The sequence below is a fragment of the Lepidochelys kempii genome, chromosome 6 (genome assembly GCF_965140285.1).
Source record: "Lepidochelys kempii isolate rLepKem1 chromosome 6, rLepKem1.hap1, whole genome shotgun sequence".
NCBI classification, from domain to species: Eukaryota; Metazoa; Chordata; order Testudines; family Cheloniidae; genus Lepidochelys; species Lepidochelys kempii.
This window is the reverse complement of record NC_136385.1, coordinates 57641017-57667065: the sequence shown is the minus strand read 5'-3', so window position 1 is coordinate 57667065 and position 26049 is coordinate 57641017. Positions and strand designations below refer to the sequence as shown.

At 42.1% G+C, this 26049-nt stretch overlaps 1 protein-coding gene across 7 annotated transcripts in view; it reads right to left on the bottom strand.

Moving 5' to 3' along the window:
* Positions 1-1234: 1234 nt before the first annotated feature.
* TTC17 (tetratricopeptide repeat domain 17) overlaps positions 1235-26049 on the bottom strand; it is an 84402-nt gene continuing 59587 nt past the window's right edge. For 5 of the 7 annotated variants that reach the window (XM_073348043.2, XM_073348038.2, XM_073348040.2 and 2 more), the window contains 9 exons: positions 21549-21722; positions 18616-18866; positions 17389-17554; positions 12486-12606; positions 10768-10927; positions 9956-10039; positions 7574-7693; positions 5033-5176; positions 1235-2351 (listed from right to left, as the gene is read on the bottom strand). In XM_073348043.2, coding sequence (XP_073204144.1) covers positions 2220-2351; positions 5033-5176; positions 7574-7693; positions 9956-10039; positions 10768-10927; positions 12486-12606; positions 17389-17554; positions 18616-18866; positions 21549-21722 — 1352 coding nt within the window. In that variant the 3' untranslated portion in view covers positions 1235-2219. Of the gene's footprint in view, positions 3212-5032; positions 5177-7573; positions 7694-9955; positions 10040-10767; positions 10928-12485; positions 12607-16515; positions 16790-17388; positions 17555-18615; positions 18867-21548; positions 21723-26049 lie in introns of those variants that run through there. The other 2 variants (XM_073348039.2, XR_012159403.2) reach the window with 2 other exon arrangements.

Genomic DNA, 26049 nt, shown 5'->3' with positions numbered 1-26049 from the left:
AACAAGCCTCTTCAGAGTTCAGATCCAAAAGCTGTGTTTTACCAGATCTTCTAGGAAAAGATTTTGGAGAATCTTACTGAAATTACAATTTCTGTATTTTTGCCGATATACACATTCCTCCTCCTCAATAACCTTTAGCTTTCAGTAAACTTCTAGTCTGGGGAATAACAAGTTTTGTGACACCCTGGGCTTTGTTGGCAACCAGAGGATGTCGCTTAACGCATACATATTGACTAATTTTTATAAAAATGAATCTGCACAACTGTAATATTTGGTCAGACCTACATCATCTTCTTTAGATAAGCAGAAATTGGAATAAATAATTCTCAGCAATTCTTATCTTCAGAGTGCATTAAAGAACCCATAGATCTTCATTACAGGGGTATTTTATGAGCTGGTCAAGAATGGCTTCTGTCCAAAACCAGAAATTTTGTAAAAAAGTTACCTAATTTTTTCCATTTTTTAAATAAAAGCCACAAAAATTTTGATTTTTCTCCCTCTATTCCTTTTTCAATGGCAAAACAAAAAGAGGGACAATAGGATGGGAGGAACAGAAGAGCGGAAAAGGTACATGACATCTGAAAAGAACAGCATTCTAAAATGTTTAAAAACTTCAAAACAAAAAACATTGTTGATATTTTTGTGATTTTCCCGCCCCCTCATTTTTGAACAAGCTGTATCTGTGCTATTATCACTAGATCGGACTAGAGGACGACAGTTCTGTTTCAGAACTTTTGAGGTTCCAAAATTTATTTTTGTTCTGCACTGGGATGAAAACCCTTTCAAATGCTTTTGCACAAATGAAATGGTCTCAAAATGTTTGTTTTTGGATCAAAACCTGAGCTTGGGAAGGCACTGCCTTGGGATATGGGAGACCCAGGTTCACGTCCCTACTCTGCCTGATTCAGAGCAGAGTTCTTCATTCCAGATCACTCTGCATCAGGCAGAGCAGTGGCTTGAACCAGGATCTCCTACATCCCAACCAACGTCAATGCCCTAACCATCCACTACACAGTGAGAGAGTCTCTCTCAAAAAAAACAAAACCAAAAAACCCTAATGACAAAAACCGCAAACTGCTAAGTCTCTGCTAAATGTTTCAGCTTCGATGAAACAAATTTTGATGAATTTAATCTAGTCAAAAGTATTCCGACCGGCTCAAATTAGCATCTCCATTTTTTCTCCCCCCAGAAAGAGGAATCTGAGGCACACAAAAAATTAAACCACAGGCCAGGGTTTTGTTCATAAACATAATTTTATTTTGTTCCAAGTGTGTGCCCTTGTTGATGCAACAATGATGTCTGGAGCTTCAGGTCCTCCACCGACCAAAGAAGATTGACATGGAAACACTTCACCTGACTTGTTTGCTCACAATTTCTGTTCTCTCTCTTCTTCTCAGCAGTTGTAAGGCTCAGAGAGCTAGACTGTAACACTTGCACCTTATTCCGAGATGGGTAAAAATACAGCGAACAAAGAATTAGTAAAACAAAGACTCAGGGCTGCAGAGGGCTTCGAATATACAGACAGATATAAAAACCCTTATTTGGATTTTAACTGATTGGCTTCTTTTTGTCTTCTAACCAAAATATAAACCATTTAGACTGTGGTCTCCTGCTGTTCCCATCCTCCTACTCATCCCCATCCCGCAACAGTAATAACAGTATAAAAAAGGCTTGATGTTCCTAAAACACTTTGTTTTTTTAACTAAGATTTTGTATTAAATCATGTTCCCTCCTCCTTCACAAACTAACTTGGAGCTGGTAACACGGCAATATGGACTGGACAAGACTGGGTAAAGCATGAATTTCTGATGGGTGAAGAGCTGATTATAACTTTTTGCTATTTGGTGCAGGGATGTGCTTTGCATTTCCATTGACTTAAATGCTACAAAATGAAGCAAGTTATTGTTGGTGCTGGCGCCAATTTGAGCATTAAGAAAAACTTAATGATCCTGGAGTAGGTTGTGGACACGTGGAAAGTTTCTTGGCTCAGTATTTACACAGATGTTTTAAATCATGGCTTGTGAAATGTATTTATTCCCCAAAGATAATCCCCCGCCTGAAAAAAACAAACTAAAAATCCCTTGATCCAAACCCCATTTCTTTCCAAGAGTTTTGTTAGAAATCTTGATTCCCCAATTTATCTTAGCACCCCTCATTAAAAAGCAGAATAGTGAACAATGATTTTGTTTTCTTAAGAAAAAAGAAGAAGCTGCTAATCTTTATGGAGACCGTCGCTCTTTTTTCATGAGTAAATGACACTGGATGGTGCGGATTCGACTCTTTGCTGGTGCAAACTCAGGCTGGAGTTTTAATGTTGATTCATACCATCTCATGGCCTTTTCAAACTCCTCCTGTAAGGAAAGAAGATTGAAAATGTCAGCTTTCAAAAAAGCAAAAGCCACAACATATTCTATTCACTTCCTGTCCTACATGATTGTGCAGTGCTGTGGTGGGTCATTAAATGTGAAGTGACCTCTATATTTTCCTCACCTACCTCTCAGGGATGTTATGTGGTTTACAATCCCACAGAATGATGAGTGACGATTAAGCCAATGAGAGTTGAGCATGCTCAGCCCCTCCCAGGATATGACTTTTGGGGGTACATCTACACTAGAATAAAAGGACCATGGAATGGCATGGCTGGGCTGGGTCAGCTGACTTGGGCTTGCAGGGCTTGGACTGCAGGGCTAAATATTGCTGTGTAGATATTCAGGCTCAGGCTTGAGCCTGGGCTCTGAGACCCTCCCCCTTCGCGGGAGTCCCAGAGTTCGGGCTCTACCCGGAGCTCAAATATCTACAGAGCAAATTTTAAAATCCTGCAGCCTGAGCCACCAGACCCGGTCCAGCCGTGGGCATTTAATTGCCATGCAGACTTGATCAATAAGTATTTATAAAGCACTTTGAGATCCTTGGATAAAAGGAGATATAATGCCTAGTACTGTAGCCTATTTTTCAAGATTTTTTTTTCTATCTCAGTTTTTTTCTTTTAAACACAAGTTGCACAGTGCATTGAAAGGCACTGTGGGTCAGCGCTCAGAGCAGGAGACTCAGAGTTAAGACTCCTGGGTGTTGCTCTGCCGTTGACTTAACAAGTGGTCTTGCTTAAGTCACATCTGTTCTGTACCTCAGTGTTTCCGTTTATACAATGGGGATAATACTCACCTCCCCGTGAGGTTAGGAAGCTTAATTAAATCAGGGCTGGTGAGGCTTTCTGAAATTTTTGGATAAAAGATGCCAAGTGTTATTTATAATAGTTACACAGACCAACCAACAAAGTTTTTCTATGATTCACACAAGAAGGGGCATTTGTTGTGGAATTACGCGTAAGTAGCCCCAAACTAGTTTCTTATGGGAAAAGTGAGAAATTAATGAGCAGCATCTGATGTGAAGAACCAGAGACTTTTCCATTTTCAGCTCTTATTATTTACAGTTCCATTAGTAACATACATAAGGATAAATTTTATAGTGATTTGGTTTTACCCTGATGTCCCTTTAGTTTTATTTTCCACACAATTCTACAGTTTTGTGCAAGACTCCATAGAATCTCCCAGAATTTTCTCCACTTGCCAGATGGCTAACATTTCCAAATTATATGACAATTTGCTGGTTAAATCTAGTGTATGTCAACATTTTTAATGCTGTATTGGTAGCTAATATGACATTTTTGATACTTAGCTTACTGGGACAGATTCTGCTCTCAGAAACAGTAAAGTAATCCCATTCACCCTGCTGGAGCTACTCTTTTTGATGTATGTGTAACTTGACCCAGAAGGGGAATTTGTTTCCATGCTGCAGGCCCTATGTAGCGCCTGAGCTGGTGCAAAAAAAGGCCCCTCACAGGGAATATCCCAAGTCCAGGGAGCCCTCTCCACTTGGCACTGAACCAATTCTGCCAGCTCTGTCGTGCCCCACCCCCACATCCCCCACCAAGAACCCCTAGGTCCAGGGGGCATTTTGGAGGCAGGGAAAGGGTGTGCTGAGGATGGGAAAAGGCATGGTGGTATGTATTTTCAGAAGGTTAACTTTAAAGGGACACCAACGACTCAATTTCACTTTTGTCTGACGTGTTCTGCATACTATTACCTCAAGTGACCACTCAGATGACTATAATATAAAAGGGTAGTAGAAAAAAAGTCTCAGTTTGTTTCCACTGTACATTTGGCAACATTGTGTGCAGTTAGTGCCACAATATATCTAATTATTTATATGTTCCACCCTCACTGCAGTAGTACCTGGCCACCCAGTCAGTTTCCTCTGTTATTTGTGTGGGCCTTTCATACAGCAACAAAGGAGAGTCAAAACATTTTAAAATATTAAGAATATGTGACTAAGTCCTGAAAAATTGGCAGGGACAATCAGAGGCAAGTGTAGTACCTGAAAATACTTCAGACTCATTCGTTGATACCAACTAGATTTCAAGTTGATGGTACCCCTTTAACCATCCTGATTTCTTGGCACCAGCTCTACTAATTGATTAGAATCAAGTATACAGGATAGGTCCAATGAGAAATGGACGATCTAGGAGCATGAGAGACACTTGCTCCTTTTAATCAACAGGGTGTAGAATCATATGTTGAAAGAAATATGTCTACAATGTGAGGAGTTTAAACTCTCTCTAGCAACTAGTGATCTTTGTGGGTTGATAATCTAGATATTGAAATTATGCCTCACTTGCGTTATCCAGTTATTTTGTATTGTATTGTAACCCTTGGGCCTATAGACAGTGACATTATTTATAGGGGAGATTAAGCAGAATTATCTACAGCTGGCTACTGTCATTACTGGCCTTGTAGCTATAGCATTGTGACACCAGACTATAAATACAGTAGCCATCCCAGTATTAAATGATCAGTTCAGATGTTGGAATAATTGAAAGAGCATATTTGACAGAATATTCCTCCTTTCTGATCTTGCTCATCTCCACTTCCAGCCTCCTGAACCTCTAGCCTAGAAATTCTAAGTTTGTTCTTGGGCTCAAAGCTGCTTTACACTGTATCTGGAGATGGGAGAAAATCTAGCAGCTACTACTTACCATTGCAACATAGACATTAGCTAGTGTGAAATGATTAACCACGAAGTGCGGGGCTATTTCCACTGCCATGGTAGCCACGATGATGGCATCATTCCAAAGTTTTGCATTGTGGAAGATGTTCGCTAGGCTTATTAGTGGGACATCCTGAAAAGAGAAGAGCCAGAGGTATAAAGGGAGGGGTCAGTACAAGCTGCAGTCTCTTGACCCTGCATCAGGGAGTTGGTAGTGAATGCTATCGGCAGAGGGGTTCTGCCCTCTCTTCCCTTCCACTGGATTATTTCTTGGAGATGGATGGGTTGCTCCTATTTTATTTCTCATGGGTTTAGACTTCAGAAGTACAAATCCAGATCTCTGTAATATTTAAATGTAATTACACACAAAAATCTACAACAACAGATCATTCATTATGGTTGCAAAGTCAAGCACTCAAAGGTTAAGAAATGCTAGTTTTAAGGTTGCTTCTGCAATCCTAATTTGGCTCCCTTAAGCATATGCATGATATAATCTTTAATTACATGATCCTATACTATTTTTCCCCCACGGGACTCCGCTGGGGATAAATCAGTGTTGTGTAGTGAAGTTCTCATATGTTGCAGAAGTTAGAAGGTGTGTAGTGATGAGGCAGGGGATTTTGGGAAGAGAAAGGATGGTCTTATCGTTAACGCAGCTGAATGCTTTGTCACAGAGTTCCTATGTGATGCTGGGAAAGTTGCATAAACCCAGTTTTCACAGGTGGCCACTACTTGTTTATTCCTCATTTCCTGGGCACCTCACAGGGGTCTGATTTACAGAAGAGCGGAGCACTCACAGTTGCAAATTAAATCAATGAGAGCTATGATGTGAACACACAAATTGCTACATAATGCTAAGTACTCTTAAAAAAAAAAATCAGGCCCTAGACATCTCATATTGGGCACCCAAAGCTAATGGACACTTCTGACATTAGTCTCCCTGTGTTTCCACTCCCCATCATTAAAACGGGGAGAGTACCTCATTTCACCGGGTGTTGTAAAAATAAATTCATTCATGTTTGTGAAGCACTCAGATACTATAGTGAAGAGTGCCACAGAAAAACCTACAAGGAAACTCTGTAGTCAGAAAAGGGTTTGAATAACATTCCGTAAATAAGGCATGGAGACACACACGAGGATAAAACAAAATATTGAATAGCTGCTCATTCAGTGCCAAACCTCACAGAGTTTTCAAGCTGTTGGATTTCAACAAACCAAGCCCACGTGTTTTCTGGAGACAGCTGCTCCTTCAAGTAGGAAGACAAGTTCTGAGCTTGGAAAGCATTCTGGTGTTGAGCAATGACATGAAATTGCTGGAGATTGGTCAGCACTGCAAGGGTGTGTTCATGCCAAGTTGGCAGTGTGCTAACAACTGCCAATCATGTTACTCCAATTCCTCCCACAAAACACATTGCTAAGGGAACCAATTCTGAAGACCCTTAAACAGTTCAATAAAAAGAAAGTGGTGGGGAGATAAATAAAAAGTTGATGGTGCTTAACCTGCATAATCTCCTAGTTCCAGTCTTCCTTTAAGACATGCAGGACAAAGCAAGACTGAATTACAGAAGTGAAACAGATGCAGTAGAAGTGAAATAGACACAGTGTTGTCAGGTGGAGTGTACTTGGGACAGGGAAGCCAGGCATAAACTAATTTATCTCTTTCCACCCATGAAGAGCCCATCACCACAGTATCTGACCACCGCACAAACACATATACCTCCTCCCAATACCCCTTCAGGTAGGGAAGCACCCTTATCGCCATTTTACAGATGGGGAATAGAGGTGCACACAAAGACTAAGTGATTGGGCCAGGAAGTTTGTGGCAGAGCCAGCAACAGACCCCAGATCACCCAATTTCAATCCAACGCCTTAATGACAAAACCATTCTTCCTTTTTTCCCCTTCAGTTCTAATCCCAGCTCTGCCATGGACTCACTGAGTAGACTTGGCTACGTCCCTTCTCCATTCTATGCCTCACTTCCCATAGCTGTAAACAGAGGCTAATAACTATGACCAACCTTCCCAACAGAGGTAAAACTCTTTGTAGATGGAAAGTGCTATATAAGCAGTAAGCATTCCTAGAACATATTAACTAATCCCTGGGTGGCAGAAACAGCAAATTCCTGTTCCAGCATGCCTACATAAATTTAGCAGCAAGGCAACTCCATATGATCAAGGGATTCATGTATGTATCGACAGCCTGCCTGCCATTTATTACTGAGCATGTCAGTCTTGAAGGACATTCACCTGCCTTTCCAGGCTCGGGGAGACTTATAACTGGTTCTTCTGCTGCTGTGTAAAAATACATCCTATATTAAACAGGTGATGAAAGCCTCAAGGACCTTCACTAGGACTGGCTAATATCTTAGGTCCATGTGTTGGCCAGGTGAGAGTGCATATGACATTTACACTAGTTGGGGGGGCGTTGATGAGAGCCAACTGATGAGAACTCGTTATCTGGCTACATATGAGCCACAAGTTGGGAAGAGCTGCCAGTATTTCATTTCAGCAGTGAACAGTGTTGTACATACCTTCATGTGATGCGGCGCATAGTGCAAGGCCTGCCGCAGACAGTCTATTGCCTTCTTCCCTTGACCTTTCACCCTCCAGTAGAGAGCTGCCATGCTGGAGAGGACCCAAGACGTCTGATTCTGAAAAAAAACAATGCAGCAGGGGGAAAAGAATTACATAAACCTGTACCAAACATTCTCCCAGCCCCACCTCCTCCCTCTACATTCCCCCCAGATCCATAAGCAATGTTTTCCATTTAAAAATTAAACAGTATACCTTTACAAAAGGCAGCAGAAAAGAGTTTGTTGCCTAATAATGAGATATACAAAACAGCTAAGTTATTTAGGTTGCAAAGTCAAATGCCTGAAAATGCCAAATTTATGGTTGCTTCTGCAACTTTCATTGTGACCTGTTGTACATCCATCTTGTACACTCTTGAGGCATGAGTCCTATGGAAGTATGTAATTAAGGACTGTAACAATGTATCTGCACCAGCAGGCCAAATCAGTGTTGCCAGAATTAAGGACAACCTTAATTCTGGCATTTCATAATTTCTGAGTGCTTGACCTAAAGAAAGAAGAGTTTAGTCACTCTCAAGTAACTATGGTCCTTTCAGATGTGTTGTCCACCTGGATTCTACTATTGGCATGCATACAATCCATGCATGTAAGATTGAATTCTCCTAGCCAGCAGTGTTTGTTGGGACTACACCTGCACCCTAGTTGTCATTATGCCTCCCCACCCCGCCAGCTGAAGGCACAAAAGAAAGAACAGGCCCAACCGTCCGCCGGTTCCTTCACCAATACAGAATCCCAAAGGAGGAGGACTTCATAGTTGTGGGGAAGGGGGGAGGGGGTGTCATGGAATCCATATGTATTACATCTTAAAGAACCACAGTTACTGTAGGGTAGATAACTGAGTGACTGTTCACACAGATTTCACTCTTGGTAACTAACAAGCAGCTATCTGGCTGCTTCGAGATGGCTAGTCGGAGTCCTACTTAAACAAAGACGTCAGGACAGCCCTACCAAAGTGGGCATCTGATCTAGAAGCCTCTACCAAAGAGTAGTGGATCATTATGGAACTAACAAAGTCTAGGTTGTTCCAGGGCTAGTAGATAGTCCAGTATTGCTGAAATGAGTGATATCAAGACAGACCATTGACACTGAGATGCCCAAATAGGAAACCTCTTCCATTAACTTTATAAATGAGCCTGGTTCAGGGTTTCCTGCTTTGGAGCAGAGTGTTCTGAACTTCACCTGATCAACTTCTTTTGGTGGATGTCAGTCAGACAGCAGATATAATGAAACTGGATCCAGGTATAAAATCTGACCATTGTTCTATGAGACGCACACACGCACATGCACACTATTAACCAGGAGTGAAAGTAACTTGAAGGACTTACCAGTACTCTGGAGTCCTGAGCAGGGGCATGGCCTCAATTGGAAGAGGCTGGGCCTTTAATGACTTAAAGGCCCCTGGATCTCTCAGCTGCAGTGGCAGCTGAGAGCCCCGGGGCGATTTAAAGGGCCCGGGGCTCCAGCCACCCCTACTGCAGCATAGCTCCGGGCCCCTTAAATTGCTGCTGGAGCCCCGGGCCCTTTAAAGCGCCACCCGAGCCTCACTGCCTGAGCCCCAGGTTAGCGGCAACAGGGCTCCAGCGGTGATTTAAAGGGCCCGGGACTCCGGCCACTGCAGGTTTGGTACGCCGTACCAGACTGTACTGGCTTACTTTCACCTCTGCTATTAACTCAGTAGCAGGCTTGCAGTGTTTGGATAGGATATATGGCTAAGGAATAAAACTAGCTGATGGATGATCTGTGTTCTATGCTTAACCCAGCCAAAGTCTTAGTGAGAGGCCTGTGGTAGACCACAGGGCAAATTCCTGGTTCACTTATTTGGGTGAAGCTCACTGGATTCAGTGGGAGTTGTAACTGTGTAAGAGAGGAGAATCTGGACATTAATCTCTCAATATTTTAGTTTCCTCAGCTTTAAAACAGACTTAACAGTACTGTCCCTATTTGGCAGGGGTGTGCCAAGCCTCCATTTATTAATGTTTTCAAAGTTCTTTAAGATCCTCAGCTGGAAGCCAGTGAAGAAGAATGAAAACACTGCCCAGTACACAGATGATGTCATATGGGTTGAATACTTTAAACGTTTTATTTTATTAAAGTGATACGCACAGAGATCTGATGGATTCACCTCATGTTGTATAAGCACAGAAGGTGGGTCAGAAAAAAGCGTACAAGCAATTGTAGGTACTGCACAGAGACAGAACTCTCTTTAAACTATCATCCTAGACTGAGTTTCTAGACACATAGCCCTGAGGCTGGACTGTCAGGCAAGTAAAGAACAGGACACTATAAGACCCTGCTTCAATTTTGTTTGTCGCACACACATACCTTTTCCAAAACTTTGGCTATTCGAGTTCCGACTTGTTCTAATGACTGTGGTGAATATTGGTCTTTGCCAAGATTCTGTAATACCTGGGAAGGAGGAAAAGGCAGGTGCTTAGAGGATGGAAATTGACAAGATGAAATCAAGGAAAAACAGGTAAGAAAATGGCTTCTTAAAATCTGATGCTGTCTCCCAGCAAAGACCTGATCCCTCCCCTAAGAAGCACTCTGTGTTGCCTGCATATCTGGGGGCTTTTGTGCATGCTACAGTGAGAACAGGGCCCCTGAAGTACAATACTGAAATGTGGAAGACATGACGAGAAAGGATTCAGCATTTTGTGATCTGCTCAACATACATGGCAAACTTTTCTTTACATAACTTCATTATTGGCAAAAGATCCCAGATTGACAGCTCTAGCGACTGTTTAGCCACAGAATAGATACAGCCTTGGCGGCAGTTGCTTTACAAATTTCCTCTCCAGTGTGTCTTAGAGGGACCACTTCTAGGAATGAGGAGGCAGTTCAGTGTCCAGGGACCATTTGATTCTCATCTCTTTTGTTTAGAAAGCCAACAAGGGAATTAACAATATGGCCTCTGAGCTACTAAAAAATGATGTGAGATCATCATAAGCTGCTGAATACCCATTCGATGGTAGTATTCATCCATTACTACCCATGAACAGTCAATCAGCGAGGAAAGGTTCATTAGCCTATTACAAATCCTTGGAACTATCCTATCCTTAACATAAACCTAATTGCCTCTTGATTCTTAAAATCTCAGATAGCCACCAAACTGCAGTCTGAAGACAGAAGTGTACCTCTTTTAGCTGACTCTCTCCAGTGTAATGCAGGCTAGCCCGATTGGAAACCCCTTGCAGATGGTCCAAGGTGTGCATACTGGCAGGTAGATTGGGGCTGCAAAGGGGCTCCATGGCTGGTTCTTGCAGCTGTGTGGCAAAATCGATGTGCTCTGTAATGCTAGAAAGGAATTAAAACAAGTTCTAAGTCATACAAGACCCTCCTGGTCAGGAGAAGGAGAGGGAGGAGTCAATTAACAAAAACAGCTTATCTAGCAGGTAAGTTTTGTTTGGATGCTGGCAGAACCTCATTTGGAGAACAGGAAGAATTTGACCTTCACTCTGAAGACAAAATTCTAAAACAGCAGCCTTCTTTGCTAACCCATTCTAGTTGATGCTTGTCTATCTTATTAGATTGCATAACTAAGTGGTAGAGAAACAAGGTAGGCGAGATAATATCTTTTATTGAACCATCTTCTGCTTGCGAGACAGAAAGTTTTCGAGCTCACACGGAGCTCTTCTTCAAGAGTGGCCGTTAACCACAAGCTAGTTTCCTTACAGCAGCAGAGTTGATATAGGTCACCAAGGATGGAGGTATATTGGTAGTTTTTCCATTAGCACTTCATACACGTATGATTATACAGCTCACACAACCCACCCACCCCCAACCTGGCTCAGTGTTTGCATTAGTTAGAGCAGGTTTTCAAATCCAAGACAGCTCACCCTCCTCTGTCTGCCTAATCAATAGGTTTTATATTCTCTTCTGTGAAGAATCCAAATACAAAGGGGACTTGCAATATTACAGAATGGGCTAGAAAGGGATGAGAAAAGGGGAAGGGAAATAGTCTATTTATTTTGTTTTAAATAACAGTCATTACAAGGAAAAACCACTCAACAACAGAATAAAACAAAAATTAAACTAACCAGTATGTAAATCAAAAAACCAAAATATACCCATGCAAACCCACAGCCCTTCCCCAAAGCCCGAGCAAATAGATGGCCTTTGCAGCAATCCCTGAATGTCAACAGATTCCGACCAAGGTGGGTATCAAGGTCCAGAGTCGAAAGGCTCTGCTGGAGAATGACCTGCTGACAGCTTCCTCTTTATTATATCACTGGGATCTAACTCAGCACCTCCATTGACCGCAACTACAACACTATCACTCACAGGCAGCACTCTCTCAGTCCTTAAACACCATCTGGAAACCAGCAGGCAGCCCAGGTAAACCTGGGAGCATTGGTGTCATGCTCACAAGATACTGTGCATAACAAATAGGCTGCAGGATTCCGCACAAGAATGGATTTACGGAGGAGGATCCCCATGTATATTGAGGTGACAGGGGCAGGGACAACAGTAACATGGTTTGTATTTGAGAGAAAAGATTCTTGCCAAGCACAGATAGAAAATAGCTGCCCTGTTCATTGCTGCTAGAGGACCGCCTGAAACAACTGAGGATCTACCACTACCCCTAAATGGCAAATGTGGGTGACCCACAGGGACGGACACCCTCAAAGCAAAGAAAAAAGGGGCTGTCTCAGTCCCCAGCCCTGCTGTTGGCTCCATGTTAAAGACTCACCTCCTTGGATTGACTACCATAGAGGTGGTATCAAGATTGGCTGAAGCCATAGTAGAGTTGCCATTTGCTTTAGTGGGCCACTAAGATGTTTGGCATACGTACATAAGACCACCATATAGCCACCCTACCCCAATTACTTAAGTTCACATGCATGATACTCACTCAATATTTTTAGCAGAAACAGCTAGCCATGTGCTGGCTACAGTAGTGAACTCCACCCTCCGGAGTTTCAAACACTCATCAGGACTTGGCCAGCCCAGGCTGCGATAGTCGCGCCTTTTTCCTAGAAAGAAGCGGGTAATACAAGGAATTATCATAAAAAAAAAAAAGAAGCAAGCTACAAAGATTCATTTTTAAAGATTTATAAAGCGTCAGATTTACACAGCACTTTACACATGTAGAGGCATGTGAGGTATTCCCTGCCTCAAAGAGCTACGAGCTCAATCCTGCAATTGGATCCCTGTGAAAAGAGCCCCACACCTGTATGGAACCCAGAGGTCTGCCTATGGTGATCTGATTGCTGGATTGGAGCCTAATAGGATATGACAGGCTACAATATGTATGTTTAAAAACCTTTTCATTAATACCTTTCCACATCTGAAGTTTAAGAATAATAATTCTCTGGGTTACACACAAAAAAAGCAACGTGTTACCTGCATTTGTGCACTTGAACTTTCTTGAGGTCAATTATTAAATAGAAAATATTACCAAGGAGGTGCTGAGCTTTCCTTGTCAGTTCTGCAGTTACTTCCAGAATCAATGCAAATATTTTTTGATTATTGTAGCTTCTGTTCTTCTTGTTTCATGGTGAGATGGAATAATGTCAATATTTTTCAGGGAATAACATTATTATTGATCATGATGGATGATAACTTTTACACCGTCTTGCTTGTGGATCTAAGAGTACTTTAGAAACCATTAAGAAATTAAATCTCGGAAATCCCCATTAGGTTGGTGAATATTATTCTTCCCATTTTACAGATGAGTAGATTGAGGCAGGGACATAATTTGTCCATGGTTACTCAGAAGATCAGTCACAAAGTAAGGAATAAGACCAGTTGGCCAAAACCCACTGAAGTCTTTCCACTGACTTCAGTGCATTTTGGAACAGGCCCTAACATTTCAGATTTCCTGTTTTAATCACCAGTCAATACTGTCTCTCACATGGGAGTTTCAAAACAAGTGGAGTGTATATAAACAGAAAAACATTTTAGCCATTAAATAGCTCAGCAAGAGGCTAACTATGCTGGCCCTATATGGTTCTCACTATTACAGTGCTTAATAACATCAACAATACTATGTAGAGAAAAAAAAGCAAGCAAGCAAAGAGCTAAATACATTGCCTAGGCAGCATTTCAAGATCTATTTCTACTTACTTGATTTTCTTTCGCCATTTGGATCCAAATCTTACCCCCTACGCCTGCATGAAAGTGCTTTCCCTTTATTTTTGCAAAATTAAAATAAATCTATTACATCAACTCATAGAAGACATTGATTAGAGGCCCGTTAAGGGAAGTTGCACTCAGTGTGTCAGTGGGAAAATTCATGCCAGGGTAATCATTTCTCAGCATGTTGGTACTGTGGAATGCATTTCACTTTTCGGTATTCAGTAGTTCACATGGGCATTTCTGAGCCCACCCTGCTGGTGGTGGTGGTGATCATCTCACTAAGGAATGATAATATATAACAAGAGAAAGGATGGTCTACTGGTTAGGGAGCTAGCCTGGGAAGTGGGACATTTGAGCTTATTTCCCTGCTCTAGCAGAGATTCCTACATGACCCTGGGCGTGTCACTTTGCCTCTCTGTGCTTCAGCTCTCCATCTGTAAAATGGGGATAAATATTACTTCCTACCTCGCAGGTGTATTGAGAGGATAAATACAATAAAGAATATGAGATGCTCAGATACTATAGTAACGGACACCATACAAATATCTATGACCGAGATAGCTAGATAATATTTGGGAGCTCAGCATTATGGGCGAGTGTAAGGTCACAGGTACAATCCAATTTCCAACCTGCTTAGCCTCAAGTAATCTTTACTGTTTAAATATTAAACAAATCCAAGTCTTCCAACTGCTAAAATGGGAGCTTATTAAAAGCGCATACAGTAACTCCTCACTTAACGTTGTAGTTATGTTCCTGAAAAATGCAACTTTATGCAAAACGATGTTAAGCGAATCCAATTTCCCCATAAGAATTAATGTAAATAGGGGGGCGGGGTTAGGTTCCAGGGAAATGTTTTTTGCCAGACAAGACACACTGTATACATATACAATATAAGTTTTAAACAATTTTAAACCAACAGTTTAATATGGTACCCAGAAATGAATGATTGTAAAGCTTGGTTGAGCTGGTGGAGTAAGAGGGTGGAATATTTCCCAGGGAATGCCTTTCGGCTGAGCCCCCAAGTGTTAATACTCCACTGTTAACATAGCTTCACACTCTACAAGACAATGTGGACTGAGGCAGGAGGGAGGAAACGGAATAGATGCAGGGCAGTAGCTGCAAACACTTCCCTGCAAAAACTGAACTTGATGATGAACCCACGCTCCGCAGCTGGAGCGCACCACTCCCTCCTCCAGAACAGCACATGCACGGCTGCACAGGTGCTGACTTTTCAAAATGCTGGGGGGTGCATGCATGAGTGAGACACATGTGCATTGCCCCTTTAAGTATGCTGACCGCACTTCAAGTATGTTGCCCTTTTAAGCAGATCAGACAGGAAGCAATAGCTTCCTGAAGCTCCCCCCAAGCCCTGTCCCCTCCTCAGCTTTGTGGAGAGGGGGTACAGAGCGGGGGTGGGGGCAGGAACAGGGGGACATTCTGACATCAGCACTCCTCTCCCCCCCATCCCCCAGCAAGCAGGAAGTTCCAAGGAGCAGCTTCAAGGGAGAGGGCAGGACAGGAGCAGCACGGCAGTTGGGGGAGGGACAGCTGAACTACTGGTAGGCAACTGCTGAGCCACATACCCTACAGGGAATTTAAGGGAGCTGATGGGGGAGGGGCTGCCAGCTCCCCCGGTTCTAATCCCCACGAGGAGGGGTTGCTCTTCCAGAGAATCCTGTAAGCAGTGGACATTGGTGAGGCCTCATCTGGAGTACTGTGTCCAGTTTTGGGCCCCACACTTCAAGAAGGATGTGGATAAATTGGAGAGAGTCCAGCGAAGGGCAACAAAAATGATTAGGGGACTGGAACACATGAGTTATGAGGAGAGGCTGAGGGAGCTGGGATTGTTTAGCCTGCAGAAGAGAAGAATGAGGGGGGATTTGATAGCTGCTTTCAACTACCTGAAAGGGGGTTCCAAAGAGGATGGCTCTAGACTGTTCTCAATGGTAGCAGATGACAGAACGAGGAGTAATGGTCTCAAGTTGCAGTGGGGGAGGTTTAGATTGGATATTAGGAAAAACTTTTTCACTAAGAGGGTGGTGAAACACTGGAATGCGTTACCTAGGGAGGTGGTAGAATCTCCTTCCTTAGAGGTTTTTAAGGTCAGGCTTGACAAAGCCCTGGCTGGGATGATTTAACTGGGAATTTGGTCCTGCTTTGAGCAGGGGGTTGGACTAGATGACCTTCTGGGGTCCCTTCCAACCCTGATATTCTATGATTCTATGAAAGCAGGCAGCTGCCAAACGACGTTATAAGGGAGCATTGCGCAACTTTAAACAAGCATGTTCCCTAATTGATCAGCAACGTGACAACGTTAACCGAGACGACTAAGTGAGGAGTTACTGTATTAGAACCTTTGAAATGGCCTCCTAAGTCACAACGTCAAATCCACCCCAAGTGATCAAAGTCAAAAAGTTTCCCTGAGCAGTGGCTCATTGACATGATATGGTCCAGGCATATCGGTTTCACAGCGAACAGTACACTAGGATGTGATGTCGCCAGCATCATGTCCAACCACTTTGACTGTCCTATTCCAATGGATCAGCTACCCATTTTGCAGCTGGGTGAACTGGAGGTGGTCTTTAAGTCTGAGATTGAATTATACTCAAACCCACAACCTTCAGGATTGTAGTTGAGCACCTTACCCACTTGGTCATCCCATCTTTCAACAGGTCACCGACTAAAATTTGGTGCAGTAAGACAGCCCTTTGCTTGAAAATACCAATATGTCTAGCATCAACTCTGCAACATTACCCAAGGACAACACAATCTAGACTTCATGTCTGCTGAAATCCTCCCCATACCTTCATTTCATCTCATCTTGACTATTTGAACTCTCTCCTCTATGGCATCCCCAGGCTCCAGGTGCTTCAGATTCCAGCATGTGCAGAATACCACTGATGGCTCCTGTGGTGGATGCACACCTTCACACTTTCGTCAAGCCTATCTTACAGATCTTGCTTCTTTCTATTTTCCTTCTGCTTTCCCTCTCTGCTCCCTAGCACAACCTTCATCTCTCTCTTCACCTTACTTCACCTCAGTTGGTGCAAGAGTCTTCTCTTCTGCAATTCCTGCTATCTGGAACAGATGTCTAGTCATTGTTTTAGGCCATCACCAAAGAAAACAGTAAAAATAAAAACTCAGCAGTACTTTGTGACTGGGACAATATCTGATTTTTGTCTCAAGTGTAAAGTCCTTGGAGCAGGGATCATTCATTATATCAAATGTATCTCATACTGTGTCTGTCACTGGGGTATCTGAACATACAAAAATGCTGTGCACTTCAATGACACCAGGTAAATTACTACTACTACTATTACTACTAACTTCTCCACCTCATTATCTCTCTGGCTTCATTCAAATACTACCCCAAAACGTCTTTCCTCCCTTGCTTTTTCTCCTCTCAATTTCTCTCTCTCTCTCATTATTTTTCATTTTACCCCCGAAAGTGTTTTGAAAAACAGCTGAGGTGAAAGATGCTATACAAAACACAACTGTGCTGCACTCTAGAAATAGGGGCTCCTAGGAGAATGTTTGTGGGATAGAATTCTAATTGTGCCACTTATTCATATAGACCGAAATATACCTCTCTAATCTCACTATTATCCATCTAATGTATTAATACAATGGAATGTGAGGCACTGAGGGATTTGCTTTCCCTGAAAACAGTAATTTACCTGGTGGTCCAGGGGAGGGTATCTTTGGGCCACTGATCTCCAGAGCCATTTGGTACAGGTTTTCATCTTCGGCATTAACCCCTTCCTCTCCATTTCTCCCAGGGGGCTCCTGAAGATCCAAGCTTTCTGCTTTTGGTTTCTTTAAACGTTTGACCTGGAATGTGATCTGTGAAAGAACAACATTGTCACAGTTACCACTACCAAATTATACTGTATTGCACAAATGAAATACATTAGAGGATTCATTTGTGTATGTGATAGAAAATCCATTTAATTGCTACAGAACTGGAACACTTTCCTTTTAGTTCTGTTCCTAGCACCATCAAAATGGACATCAGGTATCTTCACACTAACTAGACCTTTTAGTTAATATTGTACCCTCCCTTTTATTACAATTTTTCACTGGGGGTAAAAGTCCAAGGCCAGTTAAAGCAGAATAGCATTTTGTTTTTTAGTTTTCTGAATGCATCAAGGTAGATACATTTTTTTAAAAAAAGACAATTGTTTATTAATGTTTTTCATGTTGTTGTCACGGTCCCAGGGTATGCGAGAGTCGGGGGTGAAAAATCTTTTATTGGACCAACTTCTGTTCATGAAACAGACAAGTTTTTACACTCCACAGAGCTCTTTTTGAGGTCAGAAAAATACCTAAAGAAGAGTTTTGTGGAGCTCAAAAGCTGCTCTCTCATCAGAGAAGTAGCTCTAATAGAAGTTACTTCAGCTGCCTTGTCTCTCTAAATTTATGCATTTATCAAAATGAATTCAGTTCTGGTAAGTGCCAGATCTGAGAGCATAGGAGAATGAAATCCTCTACCTGCACAATGAAGTGCAAATTTCATTCACCAGCCGTGAGACTCAACCATCGTCTCTTGCCTGGACCGCCCCAAAGATAAGAGGTGTACTCAAGCTCCATGGTTCATTCAATACTTGGCCTCTTTGCTACCAATAAAGATGTCAATTAGTAACAATGCTGATGGCAGTTTTGTCTGTTAGGAAGTGGACTGAAACTACCAATTTATTTCTCAGAGGCCATCAACCAGCTCTCAGGTGGTCATGTCTTTTGGTCATTTACGACTCAGGAAAGACTGGTGACCTAGAGATTAAAGACTCTGTATTCCAGGCTGAAGTGTTCAGCCTCCCTTCAAACCATCATTGTTACAGTCATGGTAAATTAGCATATGACTTATGAATGCTACTAAACTATATCTTGCAAATGAGTGCTCTTACCCATTCAGCTTCATCATCATCTCCACAATCTCCAAAACAGGAGCTAGCCAGCCCGTCCTGAGAACCCGTCTTTAGAACCCGAATTCCCTGCAAGTCCATCCGACGACCTTTCACCTCCAGTGCCCCCTCAAAGGCTTCAAGAGACCAGGAATTTTCAAACTCGTCTACCAAGGCCAACATCTCTTCAGACATCTGAGCATCTCCCAAACTCTCCATCCCTTCTGAGTCATTGCTTTCTGCAACAACTGTGTCTGAAATGAAATGTCAGTAAGTGTCACTAAAATTATGTGTGTTACAATAGTATCCAAAGGCAGTACAAAGGGATTATGCCTAAAGTCTTCTACCTGTACAAATATGATGCAGACCATCTAAGACCTTTCATTAAAAAAAAGTAAACACCAAGCAAGGAACTTCCTACAATTTAAAAAAAAAAAAAACCCAAACAAACAAAAAAAAAATCACAGTTTCCACTTTTTGAGAGCCGGAAAACTGATTTTTATTCAACACACCCTGGCTTGTTAAAGTTCTTCAAAACTGTTGAGTTGCATGGTTTGTTATTATAGGGCTGCTCATGAAAGCTGGATTGATGACAATATTTTGTTTTAATAAATAGAACTGAAATATTTCATTTGAATGAATCCCCTTCCTCACCATGAACACACGCATGCACACAAACGACTCTGAAAAGTGACATAAGCAAACAAGTTTTAGGTGAAATTTAGACCTTACCATGACCATGGCAGTTGTACTCTCAGTACCAACTGCTGTTTTATTTTTTCAGAATCAGAAGTATTGAATAGGAAGATCACTGCTCGCTCACTGTGCATCACAAATGGTCAGAAGCTATTGGAAAGTCTTTAGGAAAATATAGGTCTTTGCATAATGATGCTTCATCAATTGCTGATTCAAAAGTGGACAACTCTAGATCAATTCTCATTCTTCTTCTCCCTGTCCATGACAATTGTCTTTGTTTCAGTGGGAAGATAGACAGCTGCTTCTCTGTAGCCTTCTGAGCTTGAGCACTGAGGACATGGCTACACTTGCAGATGTAGAGCGCTGGGAGTTAAACCAGCCTTTGGAGACCGCAGCAGGGAAAACGCTGCCGTGTGTTTACACTGTCAGCTGCAAGCGCACTGGTGCAGCCACATTAGCAGCTCTTGCAACGCCACAGAGAGCAGTCCATTGTGGTAGCTATCCCAGTGTACAAGTGGCTGCAACATGCTTTTCAAATGGGGGGGAGAGGGGGGCGGGGAGTGTGACAGGGAGTGTGTTGTGTGTATGTTGGGGGACAGACTGTGTTTTGGGGGGCAGAGAGTGTGTCAGCATGCTGTCTTGTAAATTCAGACAGTTGCAGGCCCCCCCCCCCCCGGCATTCCACAGTAATTTGCTTTGTCTTGCAGCAGATAAGCATGTCCCCTGTCAGAAAGGGAGCTTTCAAAGGGGATATCCCAGGGGTTCTCAAACTGGGGGTCGGGACCCCTCAGGGGGTTGTGAGGTTATTACATGGGGTGGGGGGGTTGCAAGCTGTCAGCCTCCACCCCAAACCCTGATTTGCCTCCAGCATTTATAATGGTGTTAAATATATAAAAAAGTGTTTTTAATGTATAATGGGGGGTTGCACTCAGAGGCTTGCTGTGTGAAAGGGGTCACCAATACAAAAGACTGAGAACCTGTGGGATATCTGCATGCCTGCAGCAGAGTTGAGAGAGTGAGTAGAGTGGCCACTTTACTTCAGGAGATTATGGGATGTTTCCGGAGGCCAATCACAGTGCAGTAATGCAATGCGTCGTCCACACTGACGCCCGGGAGTTTCAGCCGGGGCGCATCAAACTTTATGCTTCTCATGGAGGTGGATTACCAGGAGTGCTCCAGCTGCAGAGTCCAGGCACTCTAAGTGCCTTGCTAGTGTGGACACCTCAGGAGTTAGGGCGCCCGCGGCTGATTTAATGTGCTCTAACTTGCAAGCGTAGCCAAGCCCTGACATGGAGTAAAACTCTCCATGTCCTGATCTTACCTCTCGAATTACTAAGGTGAGAATGAGATGGCTATACAAATGAACATAGTGTGTTCTAGGAAATAGTATCCTTAAATCTGGACCATACTCTACTCTCTGGGCTTTTACTTGGACCCTAATACTTTTTTCTGTTAGGCTTGAGGAAGAAGAGTGGGGAACAGAATAGGATCAGCTTTAAAGGTTACTTGTTTCTCTTCCTCTCTCTCCCTGGATTAAGGAGACAAAATAAGGAGTTTTCAAGTGCGACAGAGTGAAACTTATCAAGATCCATTTCAGCAGTTTACCTCATTACTATTGTGTTTCACTAGGGAAAGTAAAAGGGAGGAAAACTCACCAGGATTGCGGTCTGAGGAGTTCAAAATCTGAAGCGTGTTAAATATTAATGCACACAATTCTCTGACTCTTATGTCATGCAGGGATTGCTTTAAGGCCTTCTACAGTACACCCCTAGTAAAACTCACATTAAAGAGGCAGAATGTGTCAAAGATGCTTCACACACTATTTTAAAAACTTTATAACGTCTTAAAGGTTCCATTATTATTTCACTTTGGGAGGAGCAGCAATTCGAGAAACAAGTCATGTTCCAGTAAATGAGAGTATTGTACACAGCCTGTGTTTTTGCCCACACAAACTAAAAGAAACAGGGAACGTGAAAGGTAAAAGAAACTCGGTCATAGCCTTGGCTGCAGCACCTTTAATTTGTCTGCTGTTTGGGAAGGACTTGAAAGATCATAAAAGAAATCAACTGAAGAAATAGCCTTTCTTCTGTCTTGTCATAAGTGTTTCATCCTTGTGGCAAGCAAAACTGGAGAGCATATCTATAGGAAGGAAAACAGCTCTTCCGAAAAGGAAGCTCGGCTTGAAGTGTAGAAAGTGGCTCATTGTCCAAGCATGCACCGAAATTCTAAGGATGACTTACTTTCCAGTCTCAGGGAGGAAGGGTCTCCTGTTGAACTCTGAACAAAGGCTTCTGGATCTTCTTCTATATCTCCCTCAGAGTTTTCTTCCTCAGCTGTTATTACAGACTCTTGGGGGTCACTGAAGTACTTCTGCTTGTCATGGCTGCCATCATGGTTTCTCTCATGACAGGGGCCTGTAAAAAACAGAGAAAGAGACACACCCATTATAAATCACCTTCCTCTGGACACATCTAATACAAACCCTAAATTATTAAGGTGCAGAAGCAACACTCTAGAAATGACATTCCACCCCTTTCCTTCTTCTCCTACATAATAAGCCTATCCTACAAGGTACCGAGGATCCTCAACTCAGTGAGATTTTAGTGGAAGTGCAGAGTGCTAAGTACTTTGCTAGATCAGGCCACTAAAAGTTCAGAATAAAAGGATCTCAGATGCTTAATCTACTCTGATTTTCTCTTTCATTAGTAGCCCAGTTTCTTCTCCTGGAAGATTACTGGAGCAACTAGTACCTGGGGAAAAAAAACACTGGGTGCTAACTGGGATGTATATTTCTGAAGCACGATTTAGTCATATTATAACCTAAGCCAAAATCATAAATTCATTGAAATTTAACTCAAAATTCAGAACTCCTTGGTGTCGGCATACAGATTTGGAAGCCCAGAACCCACTGAAGACATAAAAAGGACTACACAAGATGTCTGGGAGAAATTTCACAAAAATCAGACCCAGAAGGAAAGATAGTAATGAGCATAGACAGAGCAATGTATCCATTTATCCTGCATTATGACTACACTCCTCTCTTGACATTCTTAGGTAAAACCTCAGGGTAAACAAGTGATGTGATTAAATCTTAACAGAGTCTGAAAAACAGCCTGAAATAAGAAGTAGCCACTTAAGAATCTAACGACAAACTCGTAACATTTTCAATCTCTAAAGTACATTTCAACTGCAGATCTCAAATGCTTTATCAGTGTTAATTAACAGTAAATCTCAATGTTCCTACCTTATGCACTTATATGACCCTCATCACAGTAGTATCTGAGCACCCAGTAAATTTTATTTATCAATGTAAGGAATCAAATGCCCACCCCTCACAAAACCCCAGTGAGGGACGGAAGTGCTATTATCACCATTTCACAGCTGGGGAACTGAGGCACAGAGAGACTAAATGACAAAGGAAATCTGCATTGGAATAGGGAACTGAGCCCAGGTATTCACAGTTTCAGACTAGTGTCCTAACCACTGGACCTTCCTTCTTGTCTCCTGTGAGTGAGGTAAGAATTATTGCATTCTGTTTCCAGATGAACATACTTAGAGGTGAAGTAGTGAATCAGTGGCAGAGTTGGAAATAAAATGCAGGAGTCCTGAGGCTCAGTCCCCAACTCTGTCCTCAAAGATGCTAGTCACATTGCTTACTGCATTATGGAAAGTGTGCCAATTCCACAGTGATGGGTGTGGTAATAAGCTCCTGAATAGATGAGTCGTTTTCAACCTTTTGCACACAGTTTTAGGATCTCCTTCCGACAAAGACAGACACACAGAGAAAGGGAGGATGGTTGTGACTTCCAGACTGAAAAACCATGGAACAGATCATGCTGTCTCCAAAGCTTATTCTTTGATACTGGAACTTTAGAATTTCTCTGTCTTTGTAGAAAAAATCCAGTTGGAATTGTGGGTGATCAGAACCTCTGAAAAATCAGCTCACACATTTTTACTGGGGAGGCACCAAAAAACCAAACCAAACAAACAAACAAAAAAAAACGTTAGATCTTTAAGCCTCCTAGTGACAGTAAATATTTACTTCTCTTTAGCTTTTCAGCTGTATATTGAGATGTTGGCTAAACTAAATTTTTTGAAATGGGTGAATGATTAAACAAAATGGAGAAAGTAAACGTTATGAACTGTTTTAACATCTGCCATACAATTAAATTCTGATTTTCACACTTTACTTCTTTCACCAGTCATTGTATCTCTGCCTTTTTCCCCTTCTACTCTCCACGCCTTCAATGAATATTTAATTTGTTTCATCTTTTTAAATCTCTGCAATACGCAGAGAGCTTCATATGTAATTTATAAGAAATGGTGTGCACAGGATCCCAAAGCTGAAATTAGTCCTTCTGGCTGACATCAACACCAGACTGACTTTGATGCAAGTCAGGTGCATTCTAAGACTATGATGCCCTTCAGCGGAGGGAACCTTGGTCAACTTAGCATTCTGATGAAGAAGAAGAAGAAAGTAGAAGAGACGGAGGTACAGACAGGTTTTTTTTTTAAAACTACTATTTTAAAATTAAAAAAACTTGGAATAGCAAAGGAAAAATACTAAGACATTTAAAAGAATTACTTAAGACTAGCATCGTTAATATTAATTTACAAACACTGACAGCTAAAAACAGACTGCATGAGAGAGTTGGTTTCTTGGGATCAGAAGTGCTTCTATATATAGAAAGCCAAGTGGCCTAATTTTTTTTAATTACTGCTTCCAGTTGCCTGGCATCACTGGAGAAGAGAGAAGCTAGTTGAAGCCAAAAATCTTTGCAGATTGGATCAAGTTATTGATGCTGGTGAAAAGTCTCAAGTTAGAACTTTAAATCCTCTGCGCCCAATGATAGGTGCCAGAAGAATAACTGGAGAACATGGGGTTAGAAGGATGGACTAAAAGGTTGTAACATAGCCCAGAAGCACGTGACCATTCACGGGCTGTAGACTTTTATTATTAATTATTTGTGTTACTATAAGATCTAGGAGCCCCAGTCACAGATCAGAACTCCATTGCATCAGGCACTGTACAGACAGATTAAAAAGAGTTCCTGACCAAAACCCAGGTAAACATTTCCAACCTCTCTTGTATTCTTGTTTCCCAGTTGATCAGCAGTAGAGTTGTGTGTGTAGAGCTACTGCTGATGAAGCTAAGACAGAACACAGGGGATTCTATTCTACCTTGTGCAATACCAACAAAATAGTTTACTAAGTTCCAGTCAGTTGCATCTGTGTTACACTGACAATAAAGAGGTTGCATAGGTGACATTAGGTCGTTATTTGGCCTGCAAGGCCTTTATTATAGGATTTGATGTAAGAGAAGCGGGGAAAAAAAGCCCAGATTGATTCTTCAAGTCATGCTAACTTTGCAGAGCTAGAAATTGGAGGGTTAGGTGGAAACTCTTTACCTATAAAGTGAGTTCATTTAATGGGAAAATCAGCGACACATTAAGAACCCTCAACGACATACTTTGAAAGTCACTTGTGAGTAGGAATGCATATCAATTGCATTGTTGTACTGTCAACTGCCACATCTGTGTTTACTTTCCTTCCATCCCCGTAATTCATTGTTAGGCTGTGGGCATCCAATGATGAACACTAGGCTAGCAATAATTATGGCTGTTGCTTATACCATTTCCCTTATTAGTGTGGAAAGAGTTTCCCTTCTCATTCCCCACCCCTTGCCCCCAGGGTATCATATTATAAAATACATGGTTATGGCATGTTTTTTCCAAATGAAAGTCTCAACTCACCAGATAAATGGTGCTAGAAACCACCATGTGTAATCATGGTTGACACTAGCATGGTTTCAAATACTAAACAGAACAGGTACATTTCATTTGAATTAATAGAACTGCAGTATGCAAATACACTAAAGAAAGAAGGTATCTAACTAGGAACTTACATGCCCCCATTACCATAGTATGAATACCTGATTGACTGGGATACCCTGAAGTCAGGGCCACCACTAAATGAGCCAAGCTGTTTGTAGGGCAGCAGCACAGAATGCATACAGGAGTACCACAAAGAAAGGGAAAGGATCAGAGATATTAGAATGTCCTCTTTTAATTGATCTGTAAGGCCCTCTCCTCCATCTATTCACTCCTAAACATTTCCCGTCATGTCAAAAGGGGATAGGTGGCATTTAGTAAGAAATATATGAAGTATCAAAACAATGAAACTCCCTATACCATTTTACATTGCAATTACTTTGGGGACAACTGTGCTTGTGTTTGTAGAGTACCTACTACAATGCAGTCCTGATCCTGATTGTGGCCTCTGGGTATTACTGTAATAAAAATTTTAAACAATAGGGAGAAGACCCGTTAGATCCTCCATTCTACTTAGCACAAGGAGATAAACTGCACTGGGAAGGAAGGAAAAGAGCAGTACAGCAACAAAGGGGAAAATGGGGAAGGATGATTTCAGCCTCTAGCAGCAATTGGAATGCACATTTGTGCATGTGTGGTGATAGAAAAAGGGTAGTGAGCAGGAGAAGAGGAGGAGTTGAGAGAGGGCAAGCACTGATCATCCCATCCTGGGAAGAGCTAAGAGTTGTATGTGTATTAGACGCTACGCATGGCTCATGAGGTGCCTCATGGTCTCAGACAACATCCGACGGTCCAGGGACATCTACATCGAACACGTCACCGGCCACCGACAGTACCACGAGGTGTGAGCCGGAACGACATCGTGCTTCGACTACAAGAAAGAGACAGAGACTTTGTCCATTGGACCATA